This window comes from Coregonus clupeaformis, chromosome 35 (assembly GCF_020615455.1).
Source record: "Coregonus clupeaformis isolate EN_2021a chromosome 35, ASM2061545v1, whole genome shotgun sequence".
NCBI classification, from domain to species: Eukaryota; Metazoa; Chordata; class Actinopteri; order Salmoniformes; family Salmonidae; genus Coregonus; species Coregonus clupeaformis.
The window spans coordinates 5434460-5451297 of NC_059226.1; the positions used below are offsets into that span (position 1 = coordinate 5434460).

At 41.2% G+C, this 16838-nt stretch overlaps 2 protein-coding genes across 3 annotated transcripts in view; one reads left to right on the plus strand and one right to left on the minus strand.

Moving 5' to 3' along the window:
- Positions 1–4575: 4575 nt before the first annotated feature.
- On the minus strand, positions 4576–6238 carry LOC121550966. Its single transcript, XM_041863437.1, has one exon. It carries the CDS (start codon positions 6210–6212, stop codon positions 5055–5057), a length of 1158 nt encoding a protein of 385 aa, XP_041719371.1. The 5' UTR covers positions 6213–6238; the 3' UTR covers positions 4576–5054.
- Positions 6239–10452: 4214 nt separating this feature from the next.
- The window catches only part of LOC121551408 (syntaxin-1A), a 33746-nt gene continuing 27360 nt past the window's right edge, over positions 10453–16838 (plus strand). For both annotated transcript variants that reach the window (XM_041864047.1, XM_041864049.2), the window contains exon 1: positions 10453–10597. In XM_041864047.1, the coding sequence (XP_041719981.1) occupies positions 10568–10597 (30 nt within the window). In that variant the 5' untranslated portion in view covers positions 10453–10567. The remainder of the gene's footprint in view (positions 10598–16838) is intronic.

The following is a 16838-nucleotide window of genomic DNA, read 5'->3' on the forward strand; positions in this document are numbered from 1 at the left end:
TTGGCACACCTGTATTTGGGGAGTTTCTCCCATTCTTCAATACAGATCCTCTCAAGCTCTGTCAGGTTGGATGGGGAGCGTTGCTGCACAGCTATTTTCAGGTCTCTCCAGAGATGTTCGTTGAGGTTCAAGTCCGGGCTCTGGCTGGGCCACCCAAGGACATTCAGAGACTTGTCCCAAAGCCACTCCTACGTTGTCTTGGCTGTGTGCTTAGGGTCGTTGTCCTGTTGGAAGGGGAACCTTCACCCCAGTCTGAGGTCCTGGGCGCTCTGGAGCAGGTGTTCATTAAGGATCTCTGTACTTTGCTCCGTTCATCTTTCCCTCGATCCTGACTAGTCTCCCAGTCCTTGCCGCTGAAAAACATCCCCCCAGCATGGAAAAGGAGGGCCGAACACCTCCCCATTCACATCGACGGGGCTGTAGTGGAGCGGGTCGAGAGTTTCAAGTACCTTGGTGTCCACATCACCAACAAACTATCATGGTCTAAACACACCAAGACAGTCGTGAAGAGGGCACGACAACACCTTTTCCCCCTCAGGAGACTGAAAAGATTAGGCATGGGTCCCCAGATCCTCAAAAACTTGCACCATCGAAGAGCATCCTGACCGGTTGCATCACCGCCTGGTATGGCAACTGCTCCGCATTCGACCGTAAGGCGCTGCAGAGGGTAGTACATCACTGGGGCCAAGCTTCCTGCCATCCAGGACCTATATACTAGGCGTGTCAGAGGAAGGCCCCAAAAATTGTCAAAGACTCCAGCCACCCAAGTCATAGACTGTTCTCTCTGCTACCGCACGGCAAGCGGTACCGGAGCGCCAAGTCTAGGTCCAAAAGGCTCCTTAATAGCTTCTACCCCCAAGCCAAAAGACTGCTGAACAATTAATCAAATGGCCACCCGGACTATTTACATTGACATTTTACACTGCTGCTACTCGCTGTTTATTATTGATGCATAGTCACTTTACCCCTACCTACATGTACAAATGACCTCGACTAACCTGTACGCCCGCACATTGACTCGGTACCGGTACCCCCTGTATATAGCCTCGTTACTTTTGATTTTATTTTTTACTTTATTTTATTTAGTAAATAACTGCATTGTTGGTTAAGGGCTTGTAAGTAAGCATTTCACTGCACATGTGACAAATACAATGTAATTTGATTTGATGCTGCCACAATAATTCACTGTAGTGATGGTGCTAGGTTTCCTCCAGACGTGACGCTTGACATTCAGGCCAAAGAGTTCAATCTTGGTTTCATCAGACCAGAGAATCTTGTTTCTCATGGTCTGAGTGTCCTTTTGGTGCCTTTTGGCAAACTCCAAGCAGGCTGTCATGTGCCTTTAATCAAGTTGTAGAAACATCTCAAGGATGATCAATGAAAACAGAATGCACCAGAGCTCAATTTAGAGTCTCATAGCAAAGGGTCTGAATACTTATGTAAATAAGTTATCTGTTTGTGTTTTATAAATTTGCGACTTCACCAGGCAGTATAAATTAATCTCCCCATAACAAAGGGAGTTTCAAACCTCTGCCAATAACGCCTCGTTTTCAGGTTACATATCCCTCCCATTAGGCTCATTCAATTAGGCCCCTCACTCAGACCACTCCCAGCCAGTCCTAGCAAAATTCTTGCTTGAGAAATTACTCTTAGCCAAGAAACTATTTTTGTTTATTTTTGACAATTTTAATTGAAAACAATCAATCACAGTAAGGTACTTGAATTTTTACCCAGAAATGATTTGATAATCGCTAGGTTTCCATCCAATTGGCGACAGATTTTCATGCAAATATTCTAAAATACGCATAAAGACATTATGCGCATTTTCCCACCAGAGAGGTGTTTCCATCAAATTGACTTGTTGCAGATAAAAGGCTGTGCGTGATGACGTAGTGCACATAAAAATACATTTTGCGGTTGAAATCCCATGTACTAAAAGAAATAACGGTTTCCATCGAATTTTCAACTCTACTGATGGTTTTCTCACAAACAAATGTTGCGTTATATAGCAAGTGTGCCCACTCTGGTATTGGCAAGTGCGCTCTAGCCAACAGTGCTATTTGCGCTAACCTACATGATGAGATTGTATGGACAAAAGATATTAACATTTTTCAAATGGCAGCCAAGCATCGATTATCATGTCACCAGAATAAGACCCTAGATATTTTTTGGAAAGGAGCATCAAGCTCATCACCTTGCACTTTCACCACACTGTGAAGTTCATCATAATTGATGTAATCTGTAGTTAAATTAATAAACTGCATGCTTTCCCGATGAGTCGTAGTGGGAGGACCACACAACATGTCATCGCGTTCAAAATTATGGTTATTATATCAATTTTTGCGCAAAAAAGCATTTCCACCGACATTTCTCGCATAATTCATTTTATGACACAAAAAGATCTCACGTTGTCTAGTGTATTTTTTTGTCTACATTTGGAAAGTTTACCGGAAAAAAGTGTTTCCATCAGGCCTTTCATTACATTATTTTTATCTGACATGTACTTTACGCGGTTGGATGGAAACCTGGTTATTGAGATAAAAGCGGCTGCATTGGACCTTTTAAATAAAAAAATATTAAAGTCGCACTGTGCCCTCTAATTCAATCAAGATGCCTTAGGAGACATCTGGAGGTAGAAATCTTTGACTACACTGACCAAACACATTATTATTCCCCATCTTTTAAAGTTCGGTCTTTTAAACTGTATACTTATAAGAACATCAATGCAATGCCATGGGGATAATTACAACTCTACTGCCTCTGTAAATTTACTAACTATAATATATTTTGTATATATACATTAAAGTGACAGTTCACTCTAGAATCAAAGTTAGCCAGATGTTTTCAGACCGCAAAAGTAGTGTAGATTAGTTCATCAAACATGATTAGGACTACATTTTGAAGTCTGAAAATGTCTGATACACATTGGTCACGTGCATCTCTGCTAGACTGAATTGTAGGACCGAGACGATTCCAGTATAAACGATACTCGTTAATATCATGGCAAGAAACAAAGCATGAAGCAGATTTAACTTCTTTAGGAAAACAGCCCTAATGTTGGAAACAAACATCATTATGTTGTCATCCAGAGTCACATTTATTTATTTTCCAAGCTATAGTGCACAATATTTTACATACAGCAGGTTTTTAAAGGACTCTGCTTCATGTTTTCATTTTTGACATGGAAAGAATATTGCAATACTGGTATCGTCCCGGCCCTACTGAATTGATGCATCTGCAGGAGAGCAAATAAACACTAATTATTATTTACTGTGTAGTATCCATTTTTGTACGGTTCCACAGCAATGGGAAGTTACTGTGCTGCTGTAAGCCTTATGATTAACCCTCTCTGTATTCAGTATTGTATCAATGCTGATACATGCTAATAACAACCCAAGTGACATTCCTTTTTCATGTGCTTCCATAAGCACACCTCAAATAATTTATTTCTCTTAAATACATTAAAAGTGTTGAGGCAGGGAAAATTACATGGGATTGGCCATACATGTTCTTACATCAAATATCTTAAAGGCACATTTCTCAAATAATTTAGTGTACACAAAGTTATCTCGTCTCTTACCGATCATAGGTTACATTTTATTATTTCTGTACAGGAGCTCACCTAGGGGCCCTTCAGTGCACTAGTCCGTTGCAGGAGTCTCGTCTAAGCTGAATTACCAAAAGCTTTCTCAAAGCACCTTTTCACTCAGCTACTTCAACTGCTGCTCAGCTGGCTGACACCTAGCTCTCGAAAACTATAGGCGGCATTCTGCTTTATCCCTACAGGTCTCAAACATTAGCTTCGCCCACGACTGCCTAATGTGAACTACAATCCAGACGCTGTGTTTTAACGTTTAGAACCGTCAATAATCATCGCTTGCGATACGGCTTTCGAAACATATGGCCCGTATCCTTCATCAGCGAGCAAGAATCCTTCAAATAAAAAATATACTTACTGTAGCAGTGTTGCACAGATCCATACAGCTATGTGTGCCTCCATCCGACGAAATTAAACTTCCGCTACACTTCCGGAGTTACGTTTACACACAGGTGTTCGGAGCATGCTAGATAGCTAATTAGCACAGGTGGTCGCCTCTTGTCTTCGTCTGTTTAACGTAAACAAGTGCTGTAACATGGAGATATGCCTGTGTGTGAACCCTAACCCTATCAAGTTGTGTATCAATTTAACCTTTTGTTTTTTGAAAATTATTTCTCGCTGACATGAAAGATAAGGTCCTTATGCATCCAAAACTTTACCCCAAGCGATCCATGTAAATGTTCAGACCGAACAGCGGGGATCTTAACAAACCTTCCCCCTACAGAAGACGCCTTCGTCCAATGTCTTATGTGTAATGTAATGGAACTGAGAGTCATGAACAAGAGCTAGCTGATACCAAGGTCCAAACTTGTGCAGCCAGGTATCATCAGCTTACTTCCCACGCTTAAAACTTTGTGCTTATGACATAAAATTCACTTTTCACAACTTTTTAAAAGCCAAGTTGAATCATAACACCATATTGAACGTTAGCCTAATTAACCATTGCACCGTTCTGCAATTCATTCAACACTGCAGAATCAATCAACACATATCTTTAAATGTTGCAGGGTTTCAAAAACTTAAAAAAAATAAAACCTTCAATATAGGCCTAAACCAATATGCTTCGGTTCCTCACTATCACTTCCTACATCAAACTTCCAACAATTTCCATTTGAACAAAGTAAATGTTTATATTTTCTAGTGAACGATATGCAAACACACAAGTGGTTGAGTGCCGCCTTGTGATTGCGGAACAGCTCTACCCAATGCACCAGTAATCACTCAATCATCAGCTTCTATTACAGTATCATTAACCTTTGACCTATATTCTTAGGTTAAGCAGCTTTCATTAGGACATCTGGATACAGCAAGAATGGAACAGATGGAAACCAATCAAGGGTGTGTCAAGTTGGCACAAGGTATGTCCCTTACCATTGCACTCAGCCTTCTCATATGAATCCTATAGTGTGGATGAAAATAATGCCCTCCTATGCTTGTCCAGTGTCATTTTGCTAAATCAATTTCCTCCCTGTTTCAAGTTGACCAGAATAGACACTGCCATGACAACCAACACCCCAACAGCCATCTCCATCATCTTGCCCAGCTCCCGGTCTTTGATGGCCTCTTTCTTCCTCATCATCTCCTCCTTCCTAACTCGCAGCTCCTCCTCTCTCAGGAGCTGGGATTTGTAGTGGGATTTGATGAAGTTGTCGAAGTCGAAAATGTTCTTGCTGTCTATCCCCAAGGCGGAAGACTGGCGTGCCTCCCTTGTTGGCTGAGATGAGGAGCTCTTGGTGTCCTTCGTGGAAGGTTTGCTCGCTCCAGTAACGTCTCCCTGACTCAGAATGCCTCGGTCGTATTTCTTCCTCAGCCCCTTGTTGCCCAACACGTTGTAAGCCTCGCTGATGTTGGAGAAGCGGTTCGTAGCCTCCTCACTGCCTGCATTCTTATCTGGGTGGTAGATGAAAGACTGCTTGTAGTAAGCTGTCTTGATCTGAGCTTGTGTGGCGGTTGGAGACACCTCAAGGATTTCATAATATGCCGTTCTGCTTTTATACAGGGGCTCAGACATGTTGCCGTTTCCATAAGCTCTCACAAATAACTGCTCATGACACAGCCGCAAACTAAAGCTTGACTGTCTGTTAGCAAATCTCACCATACACAGAGATCTTCTCTGCTCGCGCCTGGTTTGAGTTGTGGTGTCCGTCACAAGACCGTTTCTTCTCCAGCTTGAGGCTCTAGAGGCAATAACATGGACCTGTGTGTCGGCCAGGTGAGGTGAACTGAGATAAAACCACCCTGAAGCACTTTGTTTATCGAGTAGTCTTATATCCTCACTGTCTGACAAATTATTCCTCCATGCAGAACCAAACTGTAATTCTGCCTCACCGCATTTTGATATAAGGTCGTGGCAAAATCCAATCTTAAATCCACCATCGGGGAGTGTGCGGAGGGACCTTGAGTTCTCAGTTCCTAAAGTCTCCTCAGGAATTCCGAGAGACTGCAACGGTGTCCAGTTGCCGAGCCGGGCTGTATTATCATGGTCATTTTGAGCTTCGCCAGACCGATATTCTGTCAGCAAGCTTGTGGCTTGTATTGCGCTTTTAGCTTGGTTGCCCTCAATCCCTAGAGGCAACTGTTTATATGTGTTTTTAAGAATTCTGTAGGCTCCCATACCAATTTTCAGTCTGACCTCCGCCATGTTTGCAAGGAGCAAATAATAACATTTCCGGTTACTGCATCGGGCCAATAAAAACCTTGGTACTTGGAAAGTGCACAGAAAGTGGCCAATCAAATGTGAGAAGCATTTTTGCGACTCATAGTGCGTTACGTCATGGTAATTACGCAACATTTGTTTCAGCGAGGAATTTCAGACAAAATATCCACAGGAAGATTTTCGCTGCTTGGGTCTGCTATCCCTGCCCAGATCGGAATTGTATCAAACGCATGGTTTCTGTCAGTGGTGTAATTACTTAGGTAAAAATACTTTAAAGTACTACTTAAGTAGGTTTCTGCGGGAGCTGTACTTTACTTTAGTATTTATATTTTTGACAACTTTTACTTTTATTTCACTACATTCCTAAAGAAAATAATGTACTTTTTACTCCATACGTTTTCCATGACACCCAAATGTAGGCTACTCGTTACATTTTTTATGCTTAGCAGGACAGGGAATTGGTCCAATTCACACACTTATCAAGAGAACATCCCTGGTCATCTCTACTGCCTCTGATCTGGCGGACTCACTAAACACACATGCTTCGTTTGTATGTCGAAGTGTTGGAGTGTGCCCCTGGCTATCCATACGTAAAAAAAAAAAAAACGAAAATTGTGCGGTCTGGTTTGCTTAATATAAGGATTTTTAAATGATTTATACTTTTAATACTTAAGTATATTTTAGCAATTACATTTAGCCTACTTTTGATGCTAAGTATATTTAAAACCAAATACTTATAGGCTTTTACTCAAGTAGTATTTTACTGGGTGACTTTCACTTTTACTTGAGTCGTTTTCTATCAAGGTACAGTATCTTTACTTTTACTCAAGTATGACAATTGGGTACTTTTTCCACCACTGGTTTCTATGTGTTTGATGCCATTCCATTTGCTCCGTTCTAGACATTATTATGAGCCTTCCTCCCTTCAGCAGCCTCCACTGCTCTAATAATAATAAATAATATGCCATTTAGCAGACACAGACGGATGCTCTCTTATATTTCTCTCTGGTCTCTCTTTCTGGTCTCTCTCTATCTTTGACCTCTCACTGAGCAGACAATCTGGTCTCTCTCCTTTATTTCTCCATGTGAGTCTTTGACCCCTCTCTATATGTATAGGACAAATATAAGCACCCACCTAATTATTATATTATATGTGGTGATTCCTCCAGAAAGCAGGACAAAATAAATACCATGATTTTTTTGGATGTTCAGGAAATGTAATCCATAGAATGTTCCTTTGGAGGAAGGATTGTTGACATACACTCTGATGTATTTATTTCGACAGTGAAGCTAAAACTTTTAATTTGGCTCAATACTCCAGCATTTTGGATTTGAGAGCAAATGTTTCATATAAGGGTATTTTCATACATATCTGTTTTATCGTTTAGAAATGAAAGCACTTTATGTATCTAGTCCCCCCATTTGAAGGTGACATAAGTATTTTGACAAATTCCCTTATGTGTATTAAAGTAGTCAAACGTTTAATATTTGGTCCCATATTCCTAGCACGCAGTGACTACATCAAGCTTGTTGGATGCATTTGCAGTTTTTGTTTTGGTTGTGTTTCGGAGTATGTTTTGCCCAGTAGAAATTAATGATAAATAATGCATTGTGTCATTTTGGAGTCACTTTTTTTTGTAAATAATAATTGTATATGTTTCTGAACACTTCTACATTAATGTGGATGCTACCATGAGTACGGATAATCATGAATCATGAATAGTGATGAGTGAAAGTTACAAAGGCACAAAGATCATACCCCCAAGACATGCTAACCTCTCACGGTATTTATGCCTATGTAACTTTCTCACTCATCATTATTCTCGATTAATTCATGATTATCCATTATCATGGAACATCCACATTAATGTAAAAGTATTCAGAAACATATTCCATTCTCATTTACAATAAAAGTGACTACAAAATGACACAATACATTATTTACCATTCATTTCTATTGGGCACAATATAATCTGAAATACAACCAAAACAAATGGCAAATGCATCTAACAAGTTTGTAGAGTGACAAGCTTGATGTAGCCATTGCATCCTAGAAATATGGGACCAAATACTAAACTTTTGACTAGTACACTACTACATTTGTCCAAATGCTTATGACACCTTCAAATGGGGGCATTAGATACATAAAGTGCTTTCATTTCTAAACAGTAAACAGATATGTATGGCATAGAAGGCCCTTCTTGCCTTGTCTCTCAGATCTTTCACAGCATCCCTGTCTCACCCCACGGCCCTGTGGAAAGAAATGTGTATGTTTTTTGCACTTGTTGTTTGTGTACATGGATTTTATAATGTCGTATGTTTTTCCCCCAACCCCAATTTCCATCATTTTGTATAGCAGACCCTCATGCCAAATTGAGTCAAAAGCTTTTTTGAAATCAACAGAGCATGAGAAGACTTTGCCTTTGTTTTAGTTTGTTTGTTTGTCAATTAGGGTGTGCAGGGTGAATACGTGGTCTGTCGTACGGTAATTTGGTAAAAAGCCAATTTGACATTTGCTCAGTACATTGTTTTCACTGAGGAAAGGAACTAGTCTGCTGTTAATGATAATGTAGAGGATTTTCCCAAGGTTGCTGTTGACGCATATCCCACTAGTTATTGGGGTCAAATTTGTCTCCGCTTTTGTGGATTGTGGTGATCAGTCCTTGGTTCCAAATATTGGGGAAGATGCCAGAGCTGAGGATGATGTTAATGAGTTTAAGTATAGCCAATTGGAATTTGTGGTCTGTATATTTTATCATTTCATTGAGGATACCATCAACACCACAGGCCTTTTTGGGTTGGAGGGTTTGTATTTTGTCCTGTAGTTCATTCAATGTAATTAGATAATCCAGTGGGTTCTGGTAGTCTTTAGTAGTTGATTCTAAGATTTGCATTTGATCATGTATATTTTTTTGCTGTTTGTTCTTTGTTATAGGGCCAAAAGGATTGGAGAAGTGGTTTACCCATACATCTCAGTTTTGGATAGATAGCTCTTCGTGTTGTTGTTTGTTTAGAGTTTTCTCAGAAGTGGTTAGATTCTATGGATTCTTCAATTACATTGAGCTGATTTCTGACATGCTGTTCCTTCTTTTTCCGTAGTGTATTTCTGTATTGTTTTAGTGATTCACCATAGTGAAGGCGTAGGCTTAGGTTTTCTGGGTCTCTATGTTTTTGGTTGGATAGGTTTCTCAATTTCTTTCTTAGGTTTTTACATTCTTCATCAAACCATTTGTCACTGTTGTTACTTTTCTTCTGTTTTCTGTTAGAGATTTTTAGATTTGATAGGGAAGCTGAGAGGTCAAATATACTGTTTAGGTTTTCTACTGCCAAGTTTACACCTTCACTATTACAGTGGAACGTTTTGTCCAGGAAGCTGTCTAAAAGGGATTGAATTTGTTGTTGCCTAATTGTTTTTTGGTAGGTTTCGACACTACTTTCCTTCCATCTATAGCATTTCTTAATATTATTCAGTTTCTTTGGCTTTGATGCCCCATGATTGAGTATTGCTCTGTTCAAGTAGACTGTGATTTTGCTGTGGTCTGATAGGGGTGTCAGTGGGCTGCCTGTGAACGCTTTGAGAGACTCTGGGTTGAGGTCAGTGATAAAGTAGTCTACAGTACTACTGCCAAGAGATGAGCTATAGGTGTACCTACCATAGGAGTCCCCTCAAAGCCTACCATTGACTCCCTATGAGGAGAGCTGTGACTTACCATGAAATACAATACAATAAATTAATTCAAGGATGAGTCTGACATTTATATTATCTGAGATATTTTTGAACGAAGCACGGAGTAAATCCATTCATGTGAGGTGTCAACTGAACTTCAGTTATTTCCTCCACCAGGTGGCGCTAGTGTCTAAAACATAGATATTAAAAAGCGATCATAATTCTGATCATGTATGAATTGTTCACAAAACAGTAATTTTGAATGCCAGTTTTCATTCTTCATAATCTGGAAACTAGGCCTATTTAAAATGTGTCTGCCATATTGTAGCCTGTACCATGCAATTTCTTTCTCTTTTAATCCTGAAAGCGATTATCCTGACATTCATCTCTGCAAACAATTTTTTTAAAGAAAAGTTTTTAAAAAAGTGACACATTTCTAATACGTTAATGTCAAGAAAATTCATGGCATCTTGTACTTTGAGATTATTGCGCGCTCTCGATTGATCTACACCCCTTGCGCGCGCCCGCCGCTCTCATCACCCGTCGGAAAATAAAATAAAAACCCTGACTCGAGAGTACGGATATAAGGAGCATCTACCAAGTTGGAGAGGTGTTGGAGAAACAAGTGGAAAAGTCGTGATTCACGATGAAGGACCGTACACACGAGCTTAGGGTGGTAAGTTATTTATATTTTTAATTCTACTCTAGAGACCCCAGAAGCAAAAGGTGGTTATTTGGAAGTGTTGGGCGGTAGGTGCGCCTCACTTCTTTTTTTGGAGGTGGAAAGCAGCTGTCTTAGAGTAGGACCTCTTAAAATGTTTAATTTACTGTGATTTTATAACAATGGTGTACATTTCTGGGGATCAGTTTAGCTTAGTAGGCTATCAAAGTAAAAGTTGTTCCACATGTCCATATGGAAACGCAACGTGTGAGAGGACGGTGAAAACATTGGCACCCGTCAGGTGTTGTAGGCTGTTGTCCATTAATAGGCTAGTTGTTGTACATCGTCTTTAAATGGGAATTGTTCATAAACGCGCGCGAAACTTTTTTTCCCCAATGTGATTTCCCTTATAGTCTAGCTAGTCTGCTTCTAGCTTCAGCCCTATAGAAAAACGACGTATTAACTATTATTTTATGAACTGGCCTTCTCTGAATGTCTAGATATAATGCTTTTCTTTTCCCCCTTAATTCCACATAGGCTAGTTGTCTTTTATCCGATAGGCTTTATCCAAGTGTTTATTAACGATCTTGAGTCAATTCACATCTCAGTGAAACCTTACTAACATCACACATTATAAATCACGTTTCTCTCTATATACTGTATCTCTTTAGCGCTCCCTCTCTATCTCTCACACACACACACACACACACACACAGCTGGGGAAAGGGGGCATTTCTCAGTTCTCAGAGGAGCTGCTTTAGCATCTGTGGATGACAGTTAACACCTGGTTTCTCCCCTGGAGGGACCACACTGACCAATCACAGTCCATCTCACATGAGTGATATCCCATATGTCATCTAGGAATGGTTTCACAGACAATCAAGATTTTTCTTCTTATAGATGGGGCCAGTTTGTTACATAAACTACACTGGCAAAAGACACCCCTTCAAATTAGTGGATTCAGCTATTTCAGCCACACCCTTTGCTGACAGGTGTATAAAAACGAGCACACAGCCATGCGATCTCCATAGACAAATATTGGCAGTAGAATGGCCCATACTGAAGAGCTCAGTGACTTTCAACGTGGCACCGTCATAGGATGCCACCTTTCCAACAAGTCAGTTCGTCACATTTCTGCCCTGCTAGAGCTGCCCCGGTCAACTGTAAGTGCTGTTATTGTGAAGTGGAAACATCTAGAAGCAACAATGGCTCAGCCACGAAGTGGTAGGCCACACAAGCTCACAGAACGGGACCGCCAAGTTTTGAAGCGTGTAGCGCGTAAAAATCATCTGTCCTCGGTTGCAACACTCACTACCGAGTTCCAAACTACCTCTGGAAGCATCTTCAGCACAATAACTGTTTGTCGGGAGCTTCATGAAATGGGTTTCCATGGCCGAGCAGCTGCACACAAGCCTAAGATCACCATGCTCAATGCCAAGTGTCGGCTGGAGTGGTGTAAAGCTCGCCGCCATTGGAGCAGTGGACTCTGGAGCAGTGGAAACGCGTTCTCTGGAGTGATGAATCATGCTTCACAATCTGGCAGTCCGATGGACAAATCTGGGTTTGGCGGATGCCAGGAGAACGCTACCTGCCCCAATGCATAGTGCCAACTGTAAAGTTTGGTGGAGGAGGAATAATGGTCTGGGGCTGTTTTTCATGGTTTGGGCTAGGCCCCTTAGTTCCAGTTAAGGGAAATCTTAACGCTACAGCATACAATGGCATTCTAGACGATTCTGTGCTACCAACTTTGTAGCAACAGTTTGGGGAAGGCCCCTTTCCTGTTTCAGCATGACAATGCCCCCTGCACAAAGCGAGGTCCATACAGAAATGGTTTGTCTCGATCGTTGTGGAAGAACTTGACTGGCCTGCACAGAGCCCTGACCTGAACCCAATCAAACACCTTTGGGATGAATTGGAATGGCGACTGCGAGCCAGGCCTAATCGCCCTACATCAGTGCCCAACCTCACTAATGCTTTTGTGGCTGAAAAGAAGCAAGTCCCCGCAGCAATGTTCCAACATCTAGTGGAAAGCCTTCCCAGAAGAGTGGAGGCTGTTATAGCAGCAAAGGGGGGACCAACTCTATATTAATGGCAATGATTTTGGAATGAGATTTGTATTTATTAGGGATCCCCATTAGCTGCTGCCAAGGCAGCAGCTACTCTTCCTGGGGTCCAAACATATTAAAGCATTTACATTACATATAAAACAAAATATAAAACAGTACATCATATGACATTATTACACCACTACCGATCTACAGTACAAAATGTTTAATACCACCATACAACAATATCACAACGTGTGCGTATGCATGTGTCTATACCCTTGTGTGTGTCTCTTCACAGTCCCTGTTGTTCCATAAGGTTTATTTTTACCTGATAAAAAATAATAATAATCTGATTCAACTGCTTGCATCAGTTACCTGATCTAGAATAGTTCCATGTAGTCATGGCTCTATGTAGTACTGTGCGCCTCCCATAGTCTGTTCTGGACTTGGGGACTGTGAAGAGACCTCTGGTGGCATGTCTTGTGGAGTATGCATGGGTGTCCAGGGTCGGCAGGTAGCTTAGTGGTTAAGAGCGTGCCAGTAACCGAAAGGTCGCTGGTTCTAATCCCCGAGCCGACTAGGTGAAAAATCTGTCTGTGCCCTTGAGCAAGGCACTTAACCCTAATTGCTCCTGTAAGTCGCTCTGGATAAGAGCGTCTGCTAAATGACTAAAATGTAAAAATGTGTCCAAGCTGTGTGCCAGTATTCCAAACAGACAGCTCGGTACATTCAGCTTGTCGACACCTCTTATAAAAACAAGCAGTGATGAAGTCAATCTCTCTTCCGCTCTGAGCCAGGAGAGACTGACATGCATGTCATTAATGTTAGCTCTCCATGTACTTTTAAGGGCCAGCCGTGCTGCCCTGTTCTGAGCCAACTGCAATTTTCCAAAGTCTCTCTTTGTGGCACCTGACCACACTACTGAACAGTAGTCTAGGTGCGACAAAACTAGGGCCTGTAGGACCTGCCTTGTTGATAGTGTTGTTAAGAAGGCAGAGCAGCGCTTAATTATCTACATACTTCTCCCCATCTTAGCTACTGTTGTATCAGTATGTTTTGACCATGACAGTCTACAATCCAGGGTTACTCCAAGCAGTTTAGTCACCTCAACTTGCTCAATTTTCACATTATTCATTACGAGATGTAGTTGAGGTTTAGGGAATGATTTGACCCAAATACAATGCTTTTAGTTTTGGAAATATTCAGGATTTATTTATTCCTTGCCACCCATTCCGAAACTAACTGCAGTTCTTTGTTAAGTGTTGCAGTTATTTCAGTTGCTGTAGTAGCTGACATGCATAGTGTTGAGTCATCCGCATAAATAGACTCAAAGCCAGTGGCATGTCTTTAGTAAAGATGGAAAAAAGCAAGGGGCCTAGACAGCTGCCCTGGGGAATTCCTAATTCTACCTGGATTATGTTTCAGAGTCTTCCATTAAAGAACACCCTCTGTGTTCTGTTAGACAAGTAACTCTTTATCCACATTATAGCAGGGGGTGTAAAGCCATAACACATATGTTTTTCCATCAGCAGACTATGATCGATAATGTCAAAAGCCGCACTGAAGTCTAACAAAACAGCCCCCACAATCGTTTTATCATCAATTTCTCTCAGCCAATCATCAGTCATTTGTGTAAATGCTGTGCATGTTGAATGTCCTTTTCTATAAGCATGCTGAAAGTTTGTTGTCAATTTGTTTACAGTAAAATAGCATTTTATCTGGTCAAACACATTTTTTTCCAATAGTTTACTAAGGGTTGGTAACAGGCTAATTGGTCGGCTATTTGAGCCAGTAAAGGGGGCTTTACTATTCTTACAAAATACCAATGATTGTCTTTCATAGTTTGGGCAGATATACTTGGATGTGTAGTGTCAGCAATTGTTGCTGGCATGTCATGCCTAAGTTTGCTAATCTTGCCAATGAAAAACATTATTAAAGTAGTTGGCAATATCAGTTGGTTTTGTGATGAATGAGCCATCTGATTCAATGAATGATGGAGCTGAGTTTGCCTTTTTTCCCAAAATGTCATTTAAGGTGCTCCAAAGCTTTTTACTATCATTCTTTATGTAATTTATCCTTGTTTCATAGTGTTGTTTCTTCTTCTTTTTATTCAGTTTAGTCACATGATTTCTCAATTTGCAATACGTTTGCCAATCGGTTGTGCAGCCAGACTTATTTGCCATTCCTTTTGCCTCATCCCTCTCAACCATACAATTTTTCAATTCCTCATCAATCCACGGGGATTTAACAGTTTTTATATTCATTTTCTTAATAGGTGCATGCTTATTAGTAACTGGAATAAGCAATTTCATAAATGTGTCAAGTGCAGTGTCTGTTGGCTCCTCATTACACACCACGGACCAACATATATTATTTACATCAACAACATAGGAATCACTACAAAACCTATTGTATGACCTCTTATACACAATATTAGGCCCAGCCTTTGGAACTTAGATTTTCCTAGATATGACTACTATATTGTGATCACTACATCCAATGGATTTGGATACTGCTTTCAAACAAATCTCTGCAGCATTAGTAAAGATATGATCAATACATGTTGATGATTTAATTCCTGTACAGTTTGTAACCACCCAGGTAGGTTGACTTATAACCTGAACCAGGTTGCAGGCACTGGTTACAGTTTGAAGCTTTCTCTTGAGTGGGCAGCCTGATGAAAGCCAGTCAATATTTAAATCACCCAGAAAGTATAATAATAATAATAATATAATATAATATAATAATAATATAATATAATAATAATATGCCATTTAGCAGACGCTTTTATCCAAAGCGACTTACAGTCATGCGTGCATACATTTTTTGTTTTTTTTGTTTTTGTGTATGGGTGGTCCCGGGGATCGAACCCACTACCTTGGCGTTACAAGCGCCGTGCTCTACCAGCTGAGCTACAGAGGACAATAGTATACCTCTATTGATATCACATACAGTGAAGCAGAACTTAATATTTGGTACAGAAACCTTTGTTTGCAATTACAGAGATCATACGTTTCCTGTAGGTCTTGACCAGATTTGCACACATTGCAGCAGGGATTTTGACCCACTCCTCCATACAGACCTTCTCCAGATCCTTCAGGTTTCGGGGCTGTCGCTGGGCAATATGGACTTTCAGCTCCCTCCAAAGATGTTCTATTGGGTTCAGGTCTGGAGACTGGCTAGGCCACTCCAGGACCTTGAGATGCTTCTTATGGAGCCACTCCTTAGTTGCCCTGGCTGTGTGTTTCGGGTCGTTGTCATGCTGGAAGACCCAGCCACGACCCATCTTCAATGCTCTTACTGAAGGAAGGAGGTTGTTGGCCAAGATCTCGCGATACATGGCCCCATCCATCCTCCCCTCAATACGGTGCAGTCATCCTGTCCCCTTTGCAGAAAAGCATCCCCAAAGAATGATGTTTCCACCTCCATGCTTCACGGTTGGGATGGTGTTCTTGGGGTTGTACTCATCCTTCTTCTTCCTCCAAACACGGCGAGTGGAGTTTAGACCAAAAAGCTCTATTTTTGCCTCATCAGACCACATGACCTTCTCCCATTCCTCCTCTGGATCATCCAGATGGTCATTGGCAAACTTCAGATGGGCCTGGACATGCGCTGGCTTGAGCAGGGGGACCTTGCGTGCGCTGCAGGATTTTAATCCATGGCGGCGTAGTGTGTTACTAATGGATTTCTTTGAGACTGTGGTCCCAGCTCTCTTCAGGTCATTGACCAGGTCCTGCCGTGTAGTTCTGGGCTAATCCCTCACCTTCCTCATGATCATTGATGCCCCACGAGGTGAGATCTTGCATGGAGCCCCAGACCGAGGGTGATTGACCGTCATCTTGAACTTCTTCCATTTTCTAATAATTGCGCCAACAGTTGTTGCCTTCTCACCAAGCTGCTTGCCTATTGTCCTGTAGCCCATCCCAGCCTTGTGCAGGTCTACAATTTTATCCCTGATGTCCTTACACAGCTCTCTGGTCTTTGCCATTGTGGAGAGGTTGGAGTCTGTTTGATTGAGTGTGTGGACAGGTGTCTTTTATACAGGTAACGAGTTCAAACAGGTGCAGTTAATACAGGTAATGAGTGGAGAACAGGAGGGCTTCTTAAAGAAAAACTAACAGGTCTGTGAGAGCCGGATTTCTTACTGGTTGGTAGGTGATCAAATACTTATGTCATGCAATAAAATGCAAATTAATTACTTAAAAATC

What these genes read in the sequence shown, in the direction of transcription:
- LOC121550966 (XM_041863437.1), bottom strand. Translation starts at nt 6,212, where the DNA reads ATGGGAGCCTACAGAATTCTTAAAAACACATATAAACAGTTGCCTCTA.